This window comes from Hemicordylus capensis, chromosome 12 (assembly GCF_027244095.1).
Source record: "Hemicordylus capensis ecotype Gifberg chromosome 12, rHemCap1.1.pri, whole genome shotgun sequence".
Classification (NCBI taxonomy): domain Eukaryota; kingdom Metazoa; phylum Chordata; class Lepidosauria; order Squamata; family Cordylidae; genus Hemicordylus; species Hemicordylus capensis.
This window is the reverse complement of record NC_069668.1, coordinates 16,604,940-16,625,666: the sequence shown is the minus strand read 5'-3', so window position 1 is coordinate 16,625,666 and position 20,727 is coordinate 16,604,940. Positions and strand designations below refer to the sequence as shown.

At 49.6% G+C, this 20,727-nt stretch overlaps 2 protein-coding genes across 9 annotated transcripts in view; both read right to left on the bottom strand.

Moving 5' to 3' along the window:
- The window catches only part of CUEDC1 (CUE domain containing 1), a 51,741-nt gene extending 47,216 nt beyond the window's left edge, over positions 1-4,525 (bottom strand). For 2 of the 6 annotated variants that reach the window (XM_053275225.1, XM_053275222.1), the window contains exons 1-2: positions 4,388-4,525; positions 1,680-1,751 (exon numbers count right to left, since the gene is read on the bottom strand). The gene's annotated coding sequence lies outside the window, so the exon portion shown is untranslated. Of the gene's footprint in view, positions 1-1,679; positions 1,752-2,890; positions 2,977-3,586; positions 3,713-4,387 lie in introns of those variants that run through there. The other 4 variants (XM_053275224.1, XM_053275221.1, XM_053275226.1 and 1 more) reach the window with 2 other exon arrangements.
- Positions 4,526-6,577: 2,052 nt separating this feature from the next.
- Positions 6,578-20,727, bottom strand: part of VEZF1 (vascular endothelial zinc finger 1) — a 30,460-nt gene continuing 16,310 nt past the window's right edge. For 2 of the 3 annotated variants that reach the window (XM_053275625.1, XM_053275626.1), the window contains exons 4-9: positions 18,954-19,137; positions 17,581-17,622; positions 16,023-16,163; positions 10,326-10,364; positions 9,640-9,684; positions 6,578-8,969 (exon numbers count right to left, since the gene is read on the bottom strand). In XM_053275625.1, the coding sequence (XP_053131600.1) occupies positions 8,539-8,969; positions 9,640-9,684; positions 10,326-10,364; positions 16,023-16,163; positions 17,581-17,622; positions 18,954-19,137 (882 nt within the window). In that variant the 3' untranslated portion in view covers positions 6,578-8,538. The remainder of the gene's footprint in view (positions 8,970-9,639; positions 9,685-10,325; positions 10,365-16,022; positions 16,164-17,580; positions 17,623-18,953; positions 19,138-20,727) is intronic. The other variant, XM_053275628.1, reaches the window with a different exon arrangement.

Sequence of the window (20,727 nt, the reverse complement as noted above, 5' to 3'; positions counted from 1 at the left end):
GCCGCTAAGGAAGCATCCTGGTCTTCCATAACACCTCCTCAGTGCCACAGGCTGAGAGCATCCATGCCACGCCGCATGGAGGCAGGAATTGCTGCCAAAGGGGCCCCAACCAAGGACTGAATACATATTGGGGGCTTCTACTTTTGGGGGGTCCGATATTGTTCTATTCTACAATCCTTGTCTTCTTGGTTCCATGTAATATTCTAATTTTCTGGGATTGTGGATTTGGGGTTTTCACGAGCTGTACGCCATGATCATCACAATGATAACCAATGAAGGCTGGACTTCTCTCGCTTTGCATGTAATGCGTCTGTCTCATAGATCAGTTTCACCTTTTAATTTGCATGACTGAAATTAATGGACTTTTGCACGATATTCTAATTTTCCGAGTTTCACCTGTATTTACTTCTGCCGTATTCATTTAGGTGTCCTCTGTTCCCTTAGACTTTCTCCTCAGCTTCTGCAAAAGATCCTCCTGAGCCTCAGATGTAAAGAGCATTTTGTTTGTCAGGAACATTTACGGAGACCCGCTGAAATCCACACGCACTGTCAGCCCACAATTTATATCTGGCATGGTCAGTGGAAAAATAAATAAAAATGAGTTTACAAAGGAAAATAAACCCTAGCCATTTAGAAAACAGACGTTTGTGACCCAGGCTGTCAGTCAGCAACCTTGTTCACCATGACAGAGGGGGAGATGTTGGGGATACAGGATAACCGGGAGGAAGAGAGGGAGGTCCATCTGTCTGTCCCACTGCTAGACTTCAGACCACAGACAGATTTCAAAAGCGGGTCTCTCATTCAGAGAAATAGAAGATGTTCTTGTCAGTGAAACAAGTCCGTGGAAAATGATGTTGTAGCACGCAAACGAAGAATGACCCACGAGGGCCAGGGAGGGAGAGTCTTCTCATAACAACAGGTGTTGCTTCTCCCAGAAACGCACTCCCTGCATTCCTCTCCGTGTGCTTCAAATCACGTGTGCCATTTAATCTGACACATCAGTGCTCCAGGTGATGCTTCAGGATGCGTCTGGAGGTGGGAGCAACATTCCAGGCCATGCGAAACCATCTTGAAATGCTCAAAGTACAGCTCAGAAACTTTAACCCAAGATGCAAATGACAGCAACGGAACCGGGTGTGTCATCCGCAGATCCCACGGAACCGGGTGTGTCATCCGCAGATCCCACGGGGCAAGACACAAACACACACACACAACACAACACAGATCGTAACATTCCTGGAGTTCTTAAGAAATGCTCCTGCAGCTGTTGCGTTCGTTTCACTCAGGAAGCAGCCAGATTTCAGAGACTGAACTGCCAAGGCATGCAACCAAAAAGAAACAGAAACAGAAAAAGAAATAATAGAAAAATAAATCGAAAAGGAAAGTGGGGGAGCACTAAATCCTTTTAATTTCCTCCACTTCCTCTCTAAAAAGCAAGCCTTGGCATCATGGACCACCTGGCAAGACGAAGCGTCGAATTGGTCCAGATCTCACACCCCCTGAACCGACAAAGCTGCAATCCTCAAACGCACAACTAGAGAGCGAACCCCACTGAAACCAGTGGGACCTTGCTCCAAGTAAACGCACACAGGATTAGGCCATCAGCAGCCTCAGGCAAGACACTCTCTTTCTGCCTCAGTGGCCCTACCTGCAAAATGGGGAGAATCATCCCAACCTACCTGACCGCTGCCAGAGGAGGAAGCCGTGTTGGGGGTCTTACAGAAAAAAAGCCGCCGAGAGGTCTGTGGCACCTAAAAGACAAAGATTTAGCGTGGCATAAGCTTTGGCGGATGATACAGCCCTTTTGTTTATGCATTTACATTATTTATTTATTTATTTGATTTATATACCGCCCTTCCAAAAATGGCTCAGGGCGGTTTACAATTAAAACAAACTTGTAAAACAATGAAAAGCTAAAACAAATTAAAAGCAATAACACAACCCTCAACAGTTTAAAAACATTCTAAAAGAAGAATTAGAACATTTACGTTATTTATTTCAATGTAAACCGCTCTGTCTGAGAAACTTCTGTGGAAAAGCAGTATACAAATATTGGTCGTATCTGTATATAGCCCACTTCACCAGGTGCATGAAAGGTGATCGCAGCAGGCGAGAGAGATGTATGTACAGAGAGAAAGGGGAAGCCATTTTTGGCCACCCTAACCCTTGGATCTCTCTATTGATATCTGTTCTTCTTTCTGCTCATGTAGGTGCGTGTGTGCACATGTATTACACACACATATAATGCTGGGCGGGCGGGGGGGCGAGATGCACATGCACAATACAGATATTATATGCACCTGCATGCATACACATATGCATATCTGTATGCATATATGCATATGTATATATATATGCATATAGATCTACAGGTACACACCCCTGTCACCAACTAGTCCACAGAAACTTAAACCACTATAAATGTTTGGGCCTCTGAGGTGCCAGGCAACGAGCGTCGATTGTACCAGACAGGGGTATACATTCAATCTACATGCGGGGTGTATGTGTGTGTTTGGAACACTACAGAGACCCACCAAAAAAGACAGATATTAGCCCTAGGAATGGCTTGCAATAAATTCATGGAAAGAAAAGTGTCTGCAATCAACAGCCCCTGGAAACCCACGGAGGAATGGAGAAAAAAAATGGGATTATTTAGGGGTGTGGGGGGGGTCTAAGGAAAAGAAAACGGACAGTTCTGGGGATGGCCCCCTGTGAAATAATTGGGGTGGGGTGGGAGAGAGAGCAACCATGCTGGCCCTAGCTATCCCAAGCAGCCCCCCTGCCCTGCCCCCCAGGGGACTGGGGGTGCCCCCAAACGGAAGCGGCTCCTTGGGGAGGGGGTGCTGCTGGGAGGGGGGGGCGCCGGATGGCGGCCAGGCCCCCTTCTTACCTGCTGGAGAGAGAGAGAAAGCCCCTTGCTGCTGCTGCTGCCGCCGCTGCCTGCCCAAGCCTGGCTCTTCCCCCAGCAGAGCTCCTTCTCTGGCAGCAGGCACGCCCCCCCCCTCCTCAAAATGGACAGGAGCCTTCTGGGGAGGAGCCCCCCCCCCAAAAAAAACCACACACACACACACACACCCCTCTGGCACAAGAGCTGAGGAGTGTCTCTGTGTGTGTGTGTGTGTGTGTGTGTATGGGTGGGTGGGTGTGGTACCAAGCACTGCCACCCCACCCCCAAAAAATAAATTTACATACCTACCTACAGATTAGAGAGAGACAGAGAGATATAGAGACAGGTAGAGAGACAGAGACAGGCTTTCTAGGAACGGCCCCCTCCCCAGGCAGGGCCAGTCGGGGGGTGGGGAGGAGATGGGGGAGCGTGGAAGAGAATCCACTCCGAGGCCGGGGGGGGGTCAGGAGAAGGGTGGGGGGGCTCCCTTTTCTCACACACACACAACACACAGAGAGACCCCCAGCCGGTTTTCCGCCGAGGGAAGGGCGCGTGGGGAGAGAGGAAGGAGGGAGAGGAGAGAGAGGGAGGAAGGAGGAGGGGGGGTCCTCCGCCATCAGCGCCCCCCCCCCGCCCCAGCGCCCCCCCCGCCTCCTCCGCCTCCTCCTCCTGGCTACCTGGGGTGGGGGGGGCATCTACCTGAAGCTGCTGCGGCGGCTGCTTTTGCTTCTTCCACCAGCCGAGGGAGGAGAGGGGAGGAGAGCCGGGCCAGCCGCCGCCGCCGCCGCCGCCGCCGCCGAGGGTCCCCCCCCCCGTGCTCCTCCTTCTCTCTCCCTCCCTCCCTCCTCCTCCGCCCCCCCCCCTCCAGCCTATAGGGCAGCAGCAGCAGGAGTCCTCCCCCCAGCCCCAGCCCCGCCCCCGGGAAGGCTCCTCCCATCCCTCCCCCCGCCAGCCGCTCGGGGAGAAGGGGAGCCGGAGTCTCCGAGCGCGCGCGCGCGCGCCAGGCAAGGAAACAGGAGAGGGGCGTTGCCGGGCTAGGCCCCGGGGGGTACCAGGGAGGGCATCCAGCCGGGCCACCCCCACCACCACCGGGGAGGGGGCATGCAGCCCGCCCGCCCGCCACTCCCCGGGCTGGGGCTGCCCGGCGCCTCCACTGACTGCTGGCGCGGCCGGCGCACCCCGCCCAGCTGGGTGGGTGGCTGAGCCCGCGGCCCCCCCCCCCCCCGCCGTCCCCCACGGTTGCAGGAGGGAGCCCCTCCTCCGCCTGACCCGGACGGCCCTCCGCCTGCCTGCCAGCCAGAAGCCAAGCCTGCCTCCGGCGGCCACACGAGGGGGCTCTCCGGGCGGGGGCCCCGTGCGCTCTGCTGCGCTCCAGGGAAGGGCTCGCTTTGCGCATCCTCTCCGGGGAGACGCAGGCGGAGAGGGAGGGGGCGGCCTTGTCCTGGGAGGCACGCGCCTGCCCCCCACCCCCCCACCCCCAAAAATTAAAATAAATCGCACTCCCGTTCTCGACAGCCAGAGTCCTCCTCCTCCTCCTCCTGCGCCGCTTGCTCTGGTATTTTTAGCATCCCATTAGCCCATTTGGCGAGGGCCCCTTCCGCAAATAGAAAGCGAGGGCTTGTGCTGGAGGACTCCAGCCTAGGGAGGCGCCTTGCACTGGAGGCATTGCACTTCCCATCAGAAGAAGCCTGTTCCGTTTAGCCTGGTTTCCCTTTGCAGCCGCAAGGAATGAGACCCTCCTGGCATGGAGAGCAAAACAAACCCCATTGGCTAGTGGGGGTGGGGTGGGGGTCCTTCCTGCCGGCCTTTGAGTGTGCCCTGGGTTCAGGGATCTGACCACTGTCTTTCCCTACATACAAGTTATGACTGTATGACTATCACCAAAGGAGACAGTCTGGTGTAGTGGTTAGAGTGCTGGACTAGAGACCCGAGTTCAAATCCCCATTCAGCCATGAAACTTGCTAGGTGACTCTGGGCCAGTCACTTCTCCCTCAGCCTAGCCTACTTCACAGGGTTGTTGTGAAAGAGAAACTCAAGGATGTAGTACACCGCTCTGGGCTCCTTGGAGGGAGAGCGGGATAGAAATGTAAAAAATAAAAATAAAATAATAATAAATGTATAAGCTGCTTGCTTTGAGGCCCCGAGGCCCCCAACCCTTGGGTGTTTTCCTCAGGCCAGCACGGTGTACTGGACTAGGACCGTGCTGGACTAGGACCGGGGAGACCCGAGTTCAAATCCCCGCTCTGGGCTGCTTGGAGGAAGAGCGGGAGATAAATGTAAAAAATAATAATAAAATAATAATAAACGTATAAGCTGCTTGCTTTGAGGCCTAATGCTGCCAACCCTTGGGTGTTTTCCTCAGGCCAGCGTGCTATAGTGGTTAGAGTGCTGGAATGTAATAATAATAATAATAATTCTGTGCACACTTAAGGCGGCAACCCGCTGGCCTTTTCGGAACACATCCGTATGGAAAGACGCACTGGGACCAGCAAACCCAGCCCAAGCAGCAGCACCGCTGTCCGAGGAGGGATTCCACCAGCTCCAGTTCTCAACGCCACAAGTTTAGTGGTGGAAACTGAAGACTTGAAGACTGAACCGTGACTCATCGCCAGGCTATGACTCCAACAAATCCCAGACAGGGCTCTTTATTTCAAACAGTGCCGCTGATGAATCATGGATCGCTGCTGATCTGCTTTCATGGCATGTTTGCACCACTTCCATGTGTCATTTCTCCCCATACATGGGTCGTTCTCAGTGCTGCCTCCGAGCTGGTCTAGCTTCCAGCCCATTTTCATTTCAGAAGGGCGAGAGTGCTTTTTTTTTTTTTTTTAAAGCAGGGGGAATCCAAAAGTTCTCTCCGACAGCCTCTTGGGTGCCTGTGGCATCCCCCTTGCTTGGGATGCTCCTCCCTGGAAAGAGCGTCTGCTTTAAAGGAACCAAACGTAGGACCTTCTGCCTGTAAGCAGCATGTGCTGCAGCCCTCACCTAGGCAGACACCTCATGCACATGAACACAGGGATGCTCAGACATCCCTGCTCTTACAGACGGCTCTCTCAGGCTTGTCAAATGGCCACTGGGGTGGCCCCATGGCCAAGCCTTGCTGCTAGGATGGTAAGCTTTCGTAATGTGAGAATCCGTTCTCCAAAACCACCCGTGTGCTCCTGAGGCAGCCAGGCAAAGCGAGTCGGATAGAGCTGCACGGTTAGTCTTGGAGGCTAGCACAAATCCCTGAACTGCGTGCCAGGAACACCAGCGTGCTCAGTCAACAGCTCTCCACAGGCTTCATGCGCAGCAGTGACTGGCTGCAGAATCTCTGTGCGACGAACAGCAGGCGATTAGGCAGGGGCTGTTGATGGCAACCGCTTCAGGACCTCTTAGGGCTGCTTGGCCATTCTTGAAAGGGTTGGGTGTCCAGTGCAAACAGAAATGCATCTTAAAAGGGGCATTAGTGGCCGGAGCTTCTTCACGGGCACTCTTTAAAATGCCCAGGTTCAATCCAACAGAGAGATGGTGCCATCTGGCCTGTGGAACAAGGCAACTTTGAAACGTCCCAGCAAGAGGACCCACCAGGCAAACGGCCATGCACCCCCAAGGGCCAGGCCTTCATTACAACCTGCTTGGAGCATCCATCAGCTGAAGGGCAGGCCACGGAGAATCCGACAGGGGAACATACCACACATCACGACGAGGTCTCTACATTTCTGTTTATTGAAGAGACAAACTAATTAAAAGGCACAAACATGGGGCATATGTTTACATGACATTATAACAAACATATACATTAAAAGTGTAGGAATGTGTTCTCTTTTCTGCTACACAGGAAGTTCCTAAGCTTTTATATATACAAAAGTTGTACAATTTGATGTCCTAAGGTACAAAAAGATCATTTATAAAATTATTTTACACTAAGTTCTATTATTCCCCCCACTTTTTCTTTTTTTTCCTTTTAAACTATGTAGTCCAAGCCCCTAAGAACGTTTTTCACATAATGATCTGGACACACGCCTCCTGACCTCAGACGCCTGCCTTTAGAAGTTGAGCATATGCTGCTTTTACACTGACATGATGGGTATAAACACAAAAAAATGGACCTCGGCCCTTTCAGGCTCGCCAGCATCCCGTTAGAATCACAATACTGTTGATCACTACGCTGCCGTAGCCCTTTTCCTGATCCGATGCCATCACACCTCCCCCTTCGTGATTTCTAAACTCCACCTTCGTTACCGGGTAAAAAGTGATTGCGACATGATAGCCTAAGAACTTGCTTCCCTAAATTTTCCATCCTACTTTATGTACAGGGGGGAAAAAAACCTTGAAAAATGTAAAGGGCTTTATTTATTTATTTTCTTTTTTAAAAAGTGTGACCATTAATGGGGGGGATTTCTCCTTCACTTGATAGGTCAGACAGCTACTGGGAAACCCCCACAAATTGATAACTATGTGTTAACATAATACAAACTAAAAGTAAAAATGAAGGGGGGGGAGAGAGAGTTTTGTTTGCAAATATTTACAAAGTTGAAGAGATCTGCACAAGACTTGATTAAGAAGGGAAAGTAAGATTTTTTTATTTTTTTAAAGAAACATAAGATGCACTCTCTTGGCTTGTCCTGAAGGGGCATCCTAACTAGTTAGTGGTTAGAATAAAAACTGTATACAATTTATAATATAAGACAAAAAACTTCTAGTGAACACCCGCCTGCCCCCATCATGACATCAGCAGGTTCTGATTGAGAGAATTGGGGTCCACACACGTGAGACCCCCCAAGCACCTCCACGGTCTTCCAACTTCCAAGCCGTTTTCCCGTAGGCTTCAAGGTCCACTGCTTGCTCTTCAGAGAGAGTCCCAAGTAGATTCTGACCAGACACCATGTTTCTCATGGATTTCAGTTCCTCTTCCATTAGCCATGGCTGTTCCTCGCCAAAAGGTGAACAGTTTGTTTTTAATATGTTGACGATGCCATTATATTCCCTTAGGGTAATATGCTGCGCAGTATTTACATCTCCAAATATCAGGTCACAATCCCTATTATATGTCAAAGTTAGAATGTTAAGTTAACCATATGCTTTGCATATCAGAGCTGGTATCACTTTTCCCATAGGGAATTTGGCCTGAAATCATATCCCCAAAGGTAAAATGCATCATCATTCAAAATGCATTTTTTTAAAAAAATAGGACGATGTACTGCATTTAACTTTTTTTTTAAAAAAAAAGACTACAACACTACTTTCTGAAAGTCAGAGGGATTCAGGACTCACAAGCTAGGGTGAGCCATCTCCGCCCTGTGACTGTTACGGGAGGCCTTATCTAGAGCCTGCTAATAGTGTTTAAATTAGAAAGTGTTTCTTCGTTTGTGATTTCTAGGTTATCAGTAATGCTGATTTATTTATTTTTTTAAAAATCATTTGGGTTGGGTCTGCTCCTCTTCCAAAAATGTTGCCCGCTTAAAGCAAACAAAGTGGATTATAACAAAGATGCTCTCGGGAGTCTCGAAACTGGCGCACGGTTTTTCGCCCCAGCTGGACTAGTCTGGTTGCATTACCAACATCAACTAAAAACAAAAAAAGATAGTTGCTGGAAAGGTCTTGCTTTGCATTCCGCTTTCTAATACTGCTGCTGTGGGGCTTTGATTTGTGGGCGCGCGTGTTTCTCTTTACCAAGGGGGAGAAGTCGGCAATGCCTGAGGAAGGAACGGCATACTCTCCACGGGCCTCATGGCGATGTTCAAGGGGCCGGCCAAGGTCATGGGCGTCGGGAGGTTCATGGGCGAGGTGATCGTGACCGGATGCGCGATGTTCACTGGGGCCGTGACTGAAGTCGGGAGATTGACTGGTGTGGTGAGCGTTAACGGAGACGTCATCGACAACGGACTGGTGATCGTGACCGGGTGGCCCAGGCTCATGGGGCTGGAGATGTTCACCGCGCTCGAGACATTGACCGGGCTCCTCATGTTCATGGCCGCAGCCACGGTGACTGGGTTGGTGATCGTCCCCGACGACGCCACCGAGGAGGTGATGTTGAAGGGAGTCGAGAGAGTCACCGGCGTAGGGGCAGCCGTGGATGTTTGGCACAAGTTGGCGGCTTCTAAAAAACAACGAGAGAGAGAGAGATAAAAAGACCAACTTTTTACAACACAGAGGCACGCATGGGGGGGAAGGTTGTGAACCACTGCAGGTGAAAAGCGGAGGGCTCCCCCTTGGAACGCTTGCAAATCCAGCCACCCCTCCTCGACGCTCCGTATTCCTACCCCACTGTGGCACATTCCACCAACACCTGGCAGGCGGCTTCGATGACATCACGGCAGCCCAGCCAATGGCTACGCAGGGCTTGCGGGCGGACAGGCTAACTTGCCTGGCCGGCATCTCCCTCCATGAGTTGGCAAAACCTCTCTCTCTGTGCGTGCGGGTTGGTCTTCTTCCTTTTTCCTCCTTTTCCTTTTCCTTTTGGCAAGCTACACGTTCTGTGCTTTGACACCTCCTTTCTCACTACAGCAGCAGTACCCTTAAACAGTATCTACCCAAACACAGTAAGACATTCTATAATTCTGCACCCTATAGTAACTTCAAGTCATGCAACTCATCTGATTCCAAAACATTTCCTGGGACGTTAGGGGGCAGGGACTGGTGTGTGCTCTTTTTTCTTTTCTTTTCTTTTTTAAATATAGAAGAGGGAGTTGGTCATAAAAATAGCACAGTATTAGCAAAAAAAAAATCCTCTCATGAGGAACATTATAAGTAGAGGAGAGTGTACATACCGAACGGTACGTACTCTATAGCCTTCTCAAAGGTGTACTGACATTCTGTGAAGGTTTTAAAAAGTCATTATTAGGGACCAATAACGCAAACCCCGTTTCACTCTCAAGGTCACTTTCAGCCACAAATCGGTGGAATCCGTTTATAGTTACAGTTCGCCACACCTGGACCACTCCGTGCTCCCGACTGGGTCCACACGGCCAGGCAGTGCTCCCTTCCGACTGGAGGAAGGGTCAAGGCGGGCAAGGTCTCCACCAAGACTACCCTGGGGGCAGCTGCCTGGGGGGGCAGAGCAAGCAGGCAGGCTCTACCCAAGGGGGCGAAGGCACAAAGCCCCTCCACATTCTCGCCAGCACGCCAGACCTCCCCCCACCACCACCTCGTGGCCAGCATTCCTTAGCAGGCAGCAGCTCCACTGCTAGGCCAGCCCATCACTCCACTGGACAAGGGCAGGCCGGCGATGTCCATTTCAAAAAAGTGGCGCTCCCGCCTGCACGCCTGGCAAGGGGATTCAAACGACACAGTGCGGCAGGGGCGAGAGGACAGCCAGGATGTCATTTTCACAGGCTGGAAACAGGCGCGGGTGAGGCGCAGGTCTTCCAAAAAGGGGGGTGGGGGGTGGGGAGGTCACGACAGCTGGGAGTCCAGCCACACCATAGAAGCTAAAAAGAAAGGTATTCGACCCTACCTTGCTTGACAGAAGTTGGCCTCAGAGTCTGCTGACTTTCTGCAAATCAAAATTGGGAGGTGGAGGAAAGGTGTTGCAGTTAAGCCATTCCATGACGCGTGTCCTCAAGTTCCCCCTCCTCTCTCTCGTCAAACCACACCGGCGGCCTTGGCGCCCGAGCACAGGACCCGCAGGTCTACTCTGGAACCTTCACCACCAGTCCCAGGGCTCCCCGCCAAGACAGGCTCATGTCAAACCGGAGAGCCCACGAGATATATGAAGCGGCCTTCTCTCTGCTGGTCCGTAGCCCCGTCTCCGGGGGGCTGAGGGAGAGGCCTTCCCCACCCGCTGGGACCAGACCCTTTTCAGTGGATATGTCAGCGACTGGAGCTGGGGGGGCCTTCAGTGCGCAAGGCAGAGGCCCGCCCACTGGCCGGGGACGCCGTGTCCTGGCGGCACCCAGCAGCTGCCACAGTCCAGACCACCCTGTCTCTTAGGAGACGGCACGTGCAGAGTGGTTTATACAGCCATTTGGTGACCCACCATTCAGACTTGCTACCGCCGGGGAAGAGGAAACGGAAGCATCAGCTAACTTGCTCTGCGGAGCCGATCCTCTGTCCCAAGTGGTGCTTCCACGCTTTTCTGACACGGCTGCCTTGAGCAATGCTGCCACTTTTTGCCCAGAGTTCTCGGCAGGAGCGCTTTCATGGGGTCAGCCCTGGCAGCCTTTGGGGATGGTTCAGCATTGCACAGGTCCTGGCCTGGCTCCACCTCTACAGCCTCGGAAGGCTCCCTGGAAGCCTCCGTGCGCATGCACCGTTTCATAAAAACGGGGGGTGGCAGAGGGTGGATTAAGACCCAGTGTTCCCTCTAAGGCGTGCACATGCTCACAAGTGTTTTTTTTTTATGTCCGCTCAGTTAATTATAGATCCTGCTCGGGTTGAATCAGGAAGGCCTCACTCGAAATCAGGATTTCTCAATGTGAGGGTCCCCAGATGTAATTGGACTTCAACTCCCATAATTCCCAACCCACGGCCACTGGGGCTGGGGATTATGGGAGCTGAAGTCCAACAACATCTGGGGACCCACACGTTGAGAAACCCTGCTCTAAATGCACATGCGCGCGCACGCACTGCCTTGATGCTGCCGCCCAGAACAAAACTCATTCCACACTCAGATGGGGAGGGAAAGAGAACGCTGAACACCACCAGAGAAAGGTGAAGCTGCAAGTGGCCATGGGAGAAGAGAAGGCAACCAAGGTTTGTGGAGTCTAATGTGGCTGGCAAGCCAGTGCCAAGGAATCGGGTTTAGCTAAGCCTCCCTTGTTTTGAGAAGAGGGAGGGAGATTCTGAAATACAGAGAGTAGAGAGGAAGTGGTCAAAACAACGATGATAAAGTGGGCTCAAGATGTGGGACACAATATAGAAATGGCAGCCTGGGAAAAGTTATGGAAAAATGATTTAAAATTTACTGCTTGTTATGCTTTGAAGGAAAACTATTATAAAATGATGTACAGATGGTATTTGACACCAAAAAAAACTGGCATTAATGTATAAAAATGTTTCAAACAAATGTTGGAAGTGTGGGCATTCTGAAGGTACTTTTTTCATATGTGGTGGACCTGTGGGAGGGCTAAGGCCTATTGGGACATGATATACTGTATAATGAATTAAAGAAAATATTCAAAATGACGTTTCCTAAGAAGCCAGAATCCTTCCTGCTGGGAATAACAAGGAGTAATTTCTACAAATAACTCAACATTCTTCATGTATGCTTCTACGGCGGCTAGAATAATGTACGCACAGAAATGGAAGAGTAATGAACTGCCTTTAAAATTGGTTGATAAAAATTTTGGAATACGCGGAGATGGCAAAACTTACAACACTGATAAGAGATCAAAGCTTAGAAGGTTTCAAAGAAGATTGGAAACCGTTCTTGTTGTACTTAAAGAACTATTTTCCTAATATGGATCTTACAGCAGGATTTGAAATTTTAAAAAAATGCAGGTTGGGTAGATTAATGGTTTTTTATTTTTTATTTTAAGGTTTAAATTTGTGTTTTGTACTAATACTATAGCAAGGGTAAACTGTATAGTTGATGTTTCATGAAGAGAGGTGCACGGAAAGTTCATTTATGTCTATTATGATTGTTATGGATATTACTGTTAAAAATTAAAAATTGAATTTGCGAAAAAAAAAAAAAAAAAAAGAAATACAGAGAGTAGCCCATGCATTGGAGCATGTTGCTATCGTGCCGTGGTTGGAAGGGTCGGTATGGACCTGATGGACCCAAGCTCAAACCCACGCTCTGCTAGGAAGTCTGGCCAAGGGTCAAGCAGAACACCCCCGCAAGTGTGCTGCCCTTGGAGGAAGGTCAGGTCTGGCAGGCTGATAAGTAATGCTCCCAGAGATTCCCCATTCGAGAGTGGAAACCAGAAGCTGACATATTCTAACTGCAGAACCGGCATTTCCTGAGTGCGCAATGTACACATACTCCCACCTCTGAGGGCGATACATGTTCGACCAACCGAACACAGGCTTCTCTTCTACAACACTGAAGTAGCCGATCCATCAACACTAGCGGAAAAGTTAAAATGGCCCCCTCTGAACCCAAGTCAGCCGCTGGCTCTGTAGCTTCCATGACCAGGGCAAAAACCAAGCAGACATGGTTATCCTTGTTTTAAGCAACAGTCAACACGGATTTTCAGGAGGATGCCTTTGCAAAGGAAACTGAACATTTGTGGTATTCTTTTTACTGCCGCTGCTTTGTGTTTGATGTAGTATTTTTAATGGGTTAAGTTTTTTAATAGATTTTTATATTGATCCTATCTGCACTTTTGTATTTTAATTATGAATTACTTTAATTATATTGTAAACCGCTTTGAGATTATTTGAATGAGAAGCAGTACAGAAATTGAATTAATAAATTAAGTTGGTGGCTGCTTTGCATGAAGGTGCATGGTGGAAAGTAGGACGTGTACTTCGGGTTGGTAATATTTAAAATACAGTGGTCCCTCGACTTACGAAGATAATCCGATCCGAACGCACGTTCGTAGGTCGGAATTTTCGTAAGTCGAAAAGCACATCCACGGAGGTCCAGAACACTCGTAAGTCGAGGAAACCGCATCTAAAAATTCGTAGGTCAAGGAAGCCGCATCTAAACCGGCAACGACTTCCGGTATTTTTTGTCGTTCGTATGTCGAAACATTCGGATGTCGAGTGCTTCGTAAGTCGAGGGACCACTGTATGTATTTGATCCAGAAGAATGGAAGTGGCCACTTGAAAAGCCCAAGGACCAAAGAGAGGCAAGATACTGCCCTTGAGGAGAAGGTGCAGCTATTCTCTTCCAACCGAGTTCGCCAACACCTCCTTTGCTCAGGCATGTGTTTTACATTTAGCAACAGCAGAGAGAGCGCTCCCAAAGGCAACTGACCAGTTACAGGAGTGGGCTCACTTTGGCTACCTCGCCACTTTGGGCTTTGTAGCAGTAACATTTCAAGCCAGCTTGCTACAAGCTCAGGACACAAGGGGAGAAAAGGCAAGTGGGATAAAAATGGGAACAAGGTCAAGACACCAAGGAGGACCAACGGCTAAAAGCCAGGCCGAGATGTGGGCTTTCTGGAAAGGTTTGAATTGGAAACGTCTCTCTCTCTATGCACATTTTCCTAACACCCTAAATAAGTGGGGGATCTGATGTTATTTGACTTGCTTAGTAAAAAATCAAAACCCATATTTCCCATGCTATATTCCAAGAGGTTTTTCAAGCAGCTGAATGGCTCAACTGACATATTTGAGGGGAGTTAAAAAAAAAAGTCACCAAATATGCTTAATATGGTTTAAAATCAGTCACCCCTTGCCAACCACGGTTTTGAGTATATGTGAATAGGAAATTGTGACCCGTCTTGCCAATGCGACCCAAGTAGCTGCAACTGGGGAGGTTTTTTAGTGACTCGTGGGTGGGTTTCAGCAATTTTGGGGTGTTCAGAGGTTCAATCTGCTCATTCTCCTTGTTGACCCTTGCCAATTTAAAATGCCTTTGAGTGATTTGGGGGGGTTCAAATATTTTCCAGAGGTTCAATCTGCTCATTCTTTGTGATGCCTGGCGATACTACAGGATTTTTTAGCATTTGTTTTGGTGTTTTCTTTTTGCAGTCATGGTTCCCCCTAACCCCGTTTCCCATAGACTTTAATGCCTCGCCAACCGCAAATTTGCCAAGGGTGAGGTTTTGCCAGAATGGAACCCTAGTGGTTAGCGAGGGACAACTTTATACTGAAAGCAATTTTTAATGGGCCTCTACATCAGAATCCCCAACTCCAGCAGAAAGGCATCATCTCCCCAGCGCGGCAGAGAGATGGGCGCACCCAACACAGTCAGCGCCAGGCAGAACTCACGATTCCGAAAACCGGGGTGAGGCTTTTCACTGGAATCTGAGGTTGCAAATGGGACACTGAGAACTAGCTGCTACAGTTCCCAAACACCTTCCCAGAGCCCCATTCACACCCTCCCAGTGATCCTGTGTGGCGCATTCACAGCCTGAGATTCGGGTGAAAAGTTCCCCCGACCACCAACACCTGCTTCCACGAAGCGCCAGGCAGATGGACACATGTCTGCCAGAGTTGAGAGATCCTATTGCACAGACCTAGTTTTTATTGGGAAACTCAAACATAGTACAGTACTCCCATAGTTTCTAGGGATGCTCACCTGAAGAGCACGGTTTACAACTTGGAAAAATTGCCACGCCGGCTCAGTATTGCCTTGGTATCCATTGATGGTTGCTAATGAATTTTATCTACCCATGACCAACATCTGGGCTGACACTGCACACAGGCAGCAGTGTGAGTTCCAGTCTACCATTGTGCTGGCATTTTGAGCAGGGGAAGGGGTGACGCACAGTGGGCTTCAGAGGGGCAGGGAGAGTGGCGAAAACCATCCCTTCCCCTGCTCAAGCGTTAATGCAGCAGCAGTTTGGAACTCACAGTGGCTGTTGCTGGTATCTGCCTTATGCTTCTTTTTAGACTGTGAGCCCTTTGGGGGACAAGGTCCATCTTATTTATATATTTATATTTTCTATGTAGGCCGGTTTGAGAACTTTGGTTGAAGAGTGGTATGAAAATATCCGTGGTAGCAGCAGCAGCAAAGCTAGTCTAAATGTTAGCCAAGACCTTTTAAAAAATATCCCACACCTGGCAAGCCAAAGGAGAGAATTTGCGAGCAAATCTGAGATTCGGGGCATCTCTGGCCTTCGCACATCTATTGGTTTCATGCCAGTTTAGTGATCACAGCTTCCCACAAAGTTGCTGAGAAGTCTCCGCTAGATACTCCTCCCCAGGGATATCCTGGAAACTGAAGTTCTGTGATGAGGGGCGATTTACACCACAACCTGCTTCACCAAGAGTATACTGCTAGAGCTTGAGGCTTCACAAAGATTATCCCAAAAAGCATTTAATCACAGTTTTCTGTACACCGTTAATTCCTGGCAGTAGAGCAAGAGCTCTCTCTCTCTCTCTCAATTTAAGCAGCCAATCACATCCCCAGTTTGCAAGCCCATAACAATACTTGACCCCTCTTATCCTCAAAGAGGAGCTTAAGCGGTACTGGCTGCTGCCACCAGAAAATCTGGCAGGGCCTGCCACCCCCCTGGTATGTTCCATGCTCCCTGCCCAGTATGCCGGTCTGCTCGACGCTGAGGGCAATACCACCAAGGCTATAGGCTTTTACCTTTCTTCCTCGCTTTGACAGCTTCTTCCCATAATCTCAGGGTCTCTGCCTGTTTTCCAGGCCAGCTGGTAACATGCTGCTGTGGGGGCGGCTGTTGTTGCTGCTGCTGCTTCTGGCTGTTGCTCTCTTCATTCATGCAGGCTATTCCAGCCAATTATTGGTTTAAAAAAACAAACACACACAGACAGGCTCAAGTCAGTGTCTTCCCCATCAAAAGACCTTTTGCTGAAGGTAAGAACCATGTTTGGAAACTTAAGATGGCTAAGTTTAAGGCGACGCGTTAGCTCCTCGCGTTTTCCCACATTACTGCTCCATGGTTTTGAAGAAAAGAAGCAGTTAAGAACTTGACACTTCTGAAGTCCACCTCATCACCTTCTCCCCGGCTGGAGCCACTGAGAGCAACTTCATAGGAAACATAGGAAACTGCCATTTACTGAGTCAGACCCTTGGTCCATCTAGCTCAGTATTGTCTTCACAGACTGGCAGCAGCTTCTCCAAGGTTGTGGGCAGGAATCTCTCCCAGCCCTATCTTGAGATGCTGCCAGGGAGGGAACTTTGAGCCTAGTTGCTCTTCCCAGAGCGGCTGCTCCATCCCCTGAGGGGGAATCTCTTCCAGTGCTGACACATCAATTCTCCCATTCATATGCAACCAGGGCACACCCTGCTTAGCTAAGGGGACAAGTAATGCTTGCTACCACAAGACCAGCTCTCCTCTCCTAACTTCAGTCTTGCCCTCAAGCCCCAGTCATTTAAGAGGCTCAGAGAGACTCTAAGCAGTGATTCTCAAACTTGGGTCCTCAGGTGTTATTGGACTTCAACTCCCATAATCCTCAAGCAAAGGCCACTGAGGCTGGGGATTAGGGGAGTTGAAGTCCAATAACACCTGAGGACCCAAGTTTGAGAATCCCTGCTCTAAAGGATTGGGGGGAGGGGGGCGTGTTGGCGTTTCTGCTCCTTTCAGGCACCTTCCCAGCGAAGACCTGACCAATGTCTAAATTCAGATTGTTCTTGTAGAGATGCCTCAGCCCCATTTGTTCTTCAACTGAGAATCCTTTAAGGGGGGGGAAAGGCCCCACACAGAATGGTGTTTAACCTGCCCTTGAGCCCTGACAGAGTCAAAGGATGTCTAACTGGCCCTCTGGTCATGGCACTGCTGCAGGTATATGGAGCACAAAACTTGCTGCTGCATTACAGATTCGCCAAAGCGTGGTGTCTGAGCCCCTCTATGCAAGTGCTTCTCCCATGGGGCTCATAGAGCTGTGAATGAAACAGGTGAATGGAAGGGAACCTATTGGTGTTGACACGAGTGCACTGCAGGATAGGTTTCAGAGTGGGTCGTCAGCACTCACATGCCCATGAGGAAGTATGGGGAACCCCACTTATTGGAGTTGGGGGGGGGGCCACAGGAGCTTCTACCATAATGGACAATTCAAATATCCAAAACTCTTTAAGTTTTCCAGCGAGTGCTAAACTGCTGTGTATCCAAGAAGAACAAGACATCACTCCCTGCACCAACAACTTAGTCTTGAGATACCCAGTTTAAACAGTTTCTACTCACAAGCAGGAAGGTGTAGATTTTCTTGCTTGAAAAAACCGAATTCTGCAATGAAGAAGAAGAAGGCAGATGAAGCCACCCTGCACGGCCGAGATGGACAGCTTCACCGCCCCACACTGCGACTGCCAGGAGGGCTTCATGAGAACAGTTTGGGGAGGAAGGGGGCCATCAAGAGGGAGAGGAGCGGAGAAGGGCTGGGCCAGCTTTGGGCATGAGAAGTCTTGGCTCTGCCCCCCAAGCCAGGAAGCCCACTAAGTGGCCGCTTCAGTCCCGCCCCGGCGAGCTGCCACTTCTCTCGGGGGGGTGTACTATAGGCTTGGGCAGCCCTGCAAAAACGCCCACATAAAACACTAGCCAAAAAACACACATTTCAGCAGCTCACATGCCCACACACGCTTTCGTCAGTCAGGCTTGGGCAAGCAGCAGCAGTTCAAGACCGCAGGTAGGGGGTGCCCCTTCTGAACGCTCTCCCATATGAAAGATCATTTGAAAGCACGCGCACACACCCCAGGGGGAAAGGTTCCACTCTCGTCTGCTGCTTGCAGGGCTGAGTTTCTGCCCGCAGGGATTGAAAAGCCTCACAGGTGAGCATCCAATAACGGCGCTCCTCCCCTATCGTGGAAGAGTTTGGCCAACCATCTGGGGGCACTTTGGGCACCCCTGAAAAGCACAACCTTTTCATATGGGGCGGGGGGGGGGGGTCCTCTGCACTGCTAAACGTGACGGGACATTTCAGCTCCAGATTTCTCCTCCGGGCCCGAAGACGACCCATCCCCATGAAGGCTTGTTTCTCAAATACTTGTCAGCCACCAGCTCCCGCAGGCCGAGAACACGGAAGCCGCATCTCAGAGCCTCCTGAAATCAACAGGGCACCTGCCACTGACTTCAAAGCAGGGTGGATTTGATTTAAATCAAACTGATTTAAATCACGATTTAAATCACGATTTAATTCACTAGCAGGGTGGATAAAAATCAATGATTTTTTAAAAAAAATCAAAAAAATCAGATTTTTTTTAAAATTTAAATCGGATTTTTTTGATTAAAAAAAAAAATCATTGATTTTTATCCACCCTGCTAGTGATTTAAATCAAATCCACCCTGCTTCAAAGGGTTCTGGGCGGGGCCCTGCATCCCATGCTCACAGCCTGGCAAGTCCTCAGATCACCAGCTGCAAGAGACGAGTATTTGTGATGCCTCCCCACTCCTCACCAGAGATGCTCTTCCTCCGGCCAGGCCTAACTGGTAAGCATACAATTGCTCTTGTTCCACTATCGCGTGTCCCGTCCTCAAATGCCCAGCCGCCTCCTCCTTTCAAATACTGCATTTAAAAACGGATACGCTTGGTACCCGCCTGCTCCAAGGAGCCCCCCACGTACTTTTATTGATGCCTTGTTTGCAGGTATTGCAGTTGATGCTTTGGCTCTGCCCGTGCGTCTTCAAGTGGCTGGTGATGTAGGCGGCGCTCAGGAGCTTCCCACAGATGTTACACGACACCTTTCCTTCGTGGCGTACCATGTGGGTCCGCAGCCGGTCTTTGGTGGCAAAGGCAGCTGTGCATGTCTGCAAGGGAGGGGAAGAGGAAGCTGAAGGCCGACCCCCTGCCTCTGCAGCAGACCTAGAGCTGCCCCAAGACTTTGGCACCAACTCCCTCGGGGTGTAGCAGCTTCCCCATCTCGGGCAGCTTTTGAAAGCGCCCCCAAGCCTCATGCATTTAAGCAAGCCTTCAACCCGTTGTGAGTTGCTTTTATTAAGTTACTGCCGTCTCAAATTTTCAACTGTTTTAATGCCTGGCTATTAGCGGCGGTTTTGTTTTTGTTTTTTTGTAAGCCACCATGGGACATGTGTGTACGGCGGGACAGAAATGTAAATACATCAACAAAATTCGTAATCTTGACTCTTTACTGTCCTTCAAGAGAGCCCTTAAAACCTACCTGTTTGGCCGGGCCCTTTCAGGGTTTTTAATCGGTTTTAATTGTTTTAATACCTGGTTTTCAGGGTTTTAATTGTTTTGATAGTTTAATTGTTTTTTTAAAGTTGTTTTTTAAATTGGTATTTATATTTGTATCTCCGTTTTAATTGTTTTTAAGGTTTTCTGTTTTAATTGTAAACCGCCCTGAGCCATTATCGGAAGGGCGGTATATAAAATCAATCAATTGTTCTTTGCAGAGTTTGTGTCCTTGGGCCTTGCTGAGGTTTCTCTGAGTTAGAGCTTTTTAAGTTTCTAAGCAAAGGAGTTCCTTTGGTTTACTGACAAAACGGAGTAGCTTTGGTTTACTAAAACACATCAAATCAATCAAATAAATAAATAAAATGCCACCTTTTAAGTGTGTACGCGTTAAGCCGCCAACACCCCTTCTCAAACCCCGCAAGCCAGCCGAAGTCCAGAAACTTAATGGGAGGACACTCAAAACCCTTCCGACTTCTACCATGAGAGCCCACCAGGTCTTCTGCCCTCAAGAGCACACAGCTAAGAACCCTTCGTAAGAGAACCCTACAAATGGGACTGGAGAAGGACAGGAGCCGTGCCCGAGGGTCTGCAAGGAGGGAGGCCCCACTTTGCAGGAACGGCCAGGGAGGTGCTGGCCTGGGCCTCCGCTGTGCAACTTCGGGGGAGTGTGTGGGATCACCACAGGCCCAGAGGCTCTTCCTCAAAGAACAAAAAAAAGCCCCCCACAAACACCCCTCTACAGGGAAAGTTGCACACCAGGGAGAAGACTAGGGCGAGACCCTGGGCAAAGAGGCACCTTTTCCCGTGGTGATTCTCTTTATTTAGCAGGGGGAGAGCAACCGGCCCTATCCGTCCCCAGCACAGGACCTCCAGTGACTGTGGCTGGTGTCTGTCTTATGTTTCTTTTTAGATTGTGAGCCCTTTGGGGACAGGGAGCCCACTTCTTTATTTATTATTTCTCTGTGTAAACCGCCCTGAGCCATTTTTGGAAGGGCGGTATAGAAATTGAATTATTATTATTAATAATAATAATAATAATAATAATAATAATAATAATAATAATAATAATAAAGCAGTGATTCTCTTATACTTAGTGGGGGAAGTGCGACTGGCCCTATCCTGCCCCAGGATAGCATCATCCCTCCAGCGGCTGTTGCTGGGGTTGACCTTACGTTTCTTTTTAGACCGAGAGTCCTTTGGGG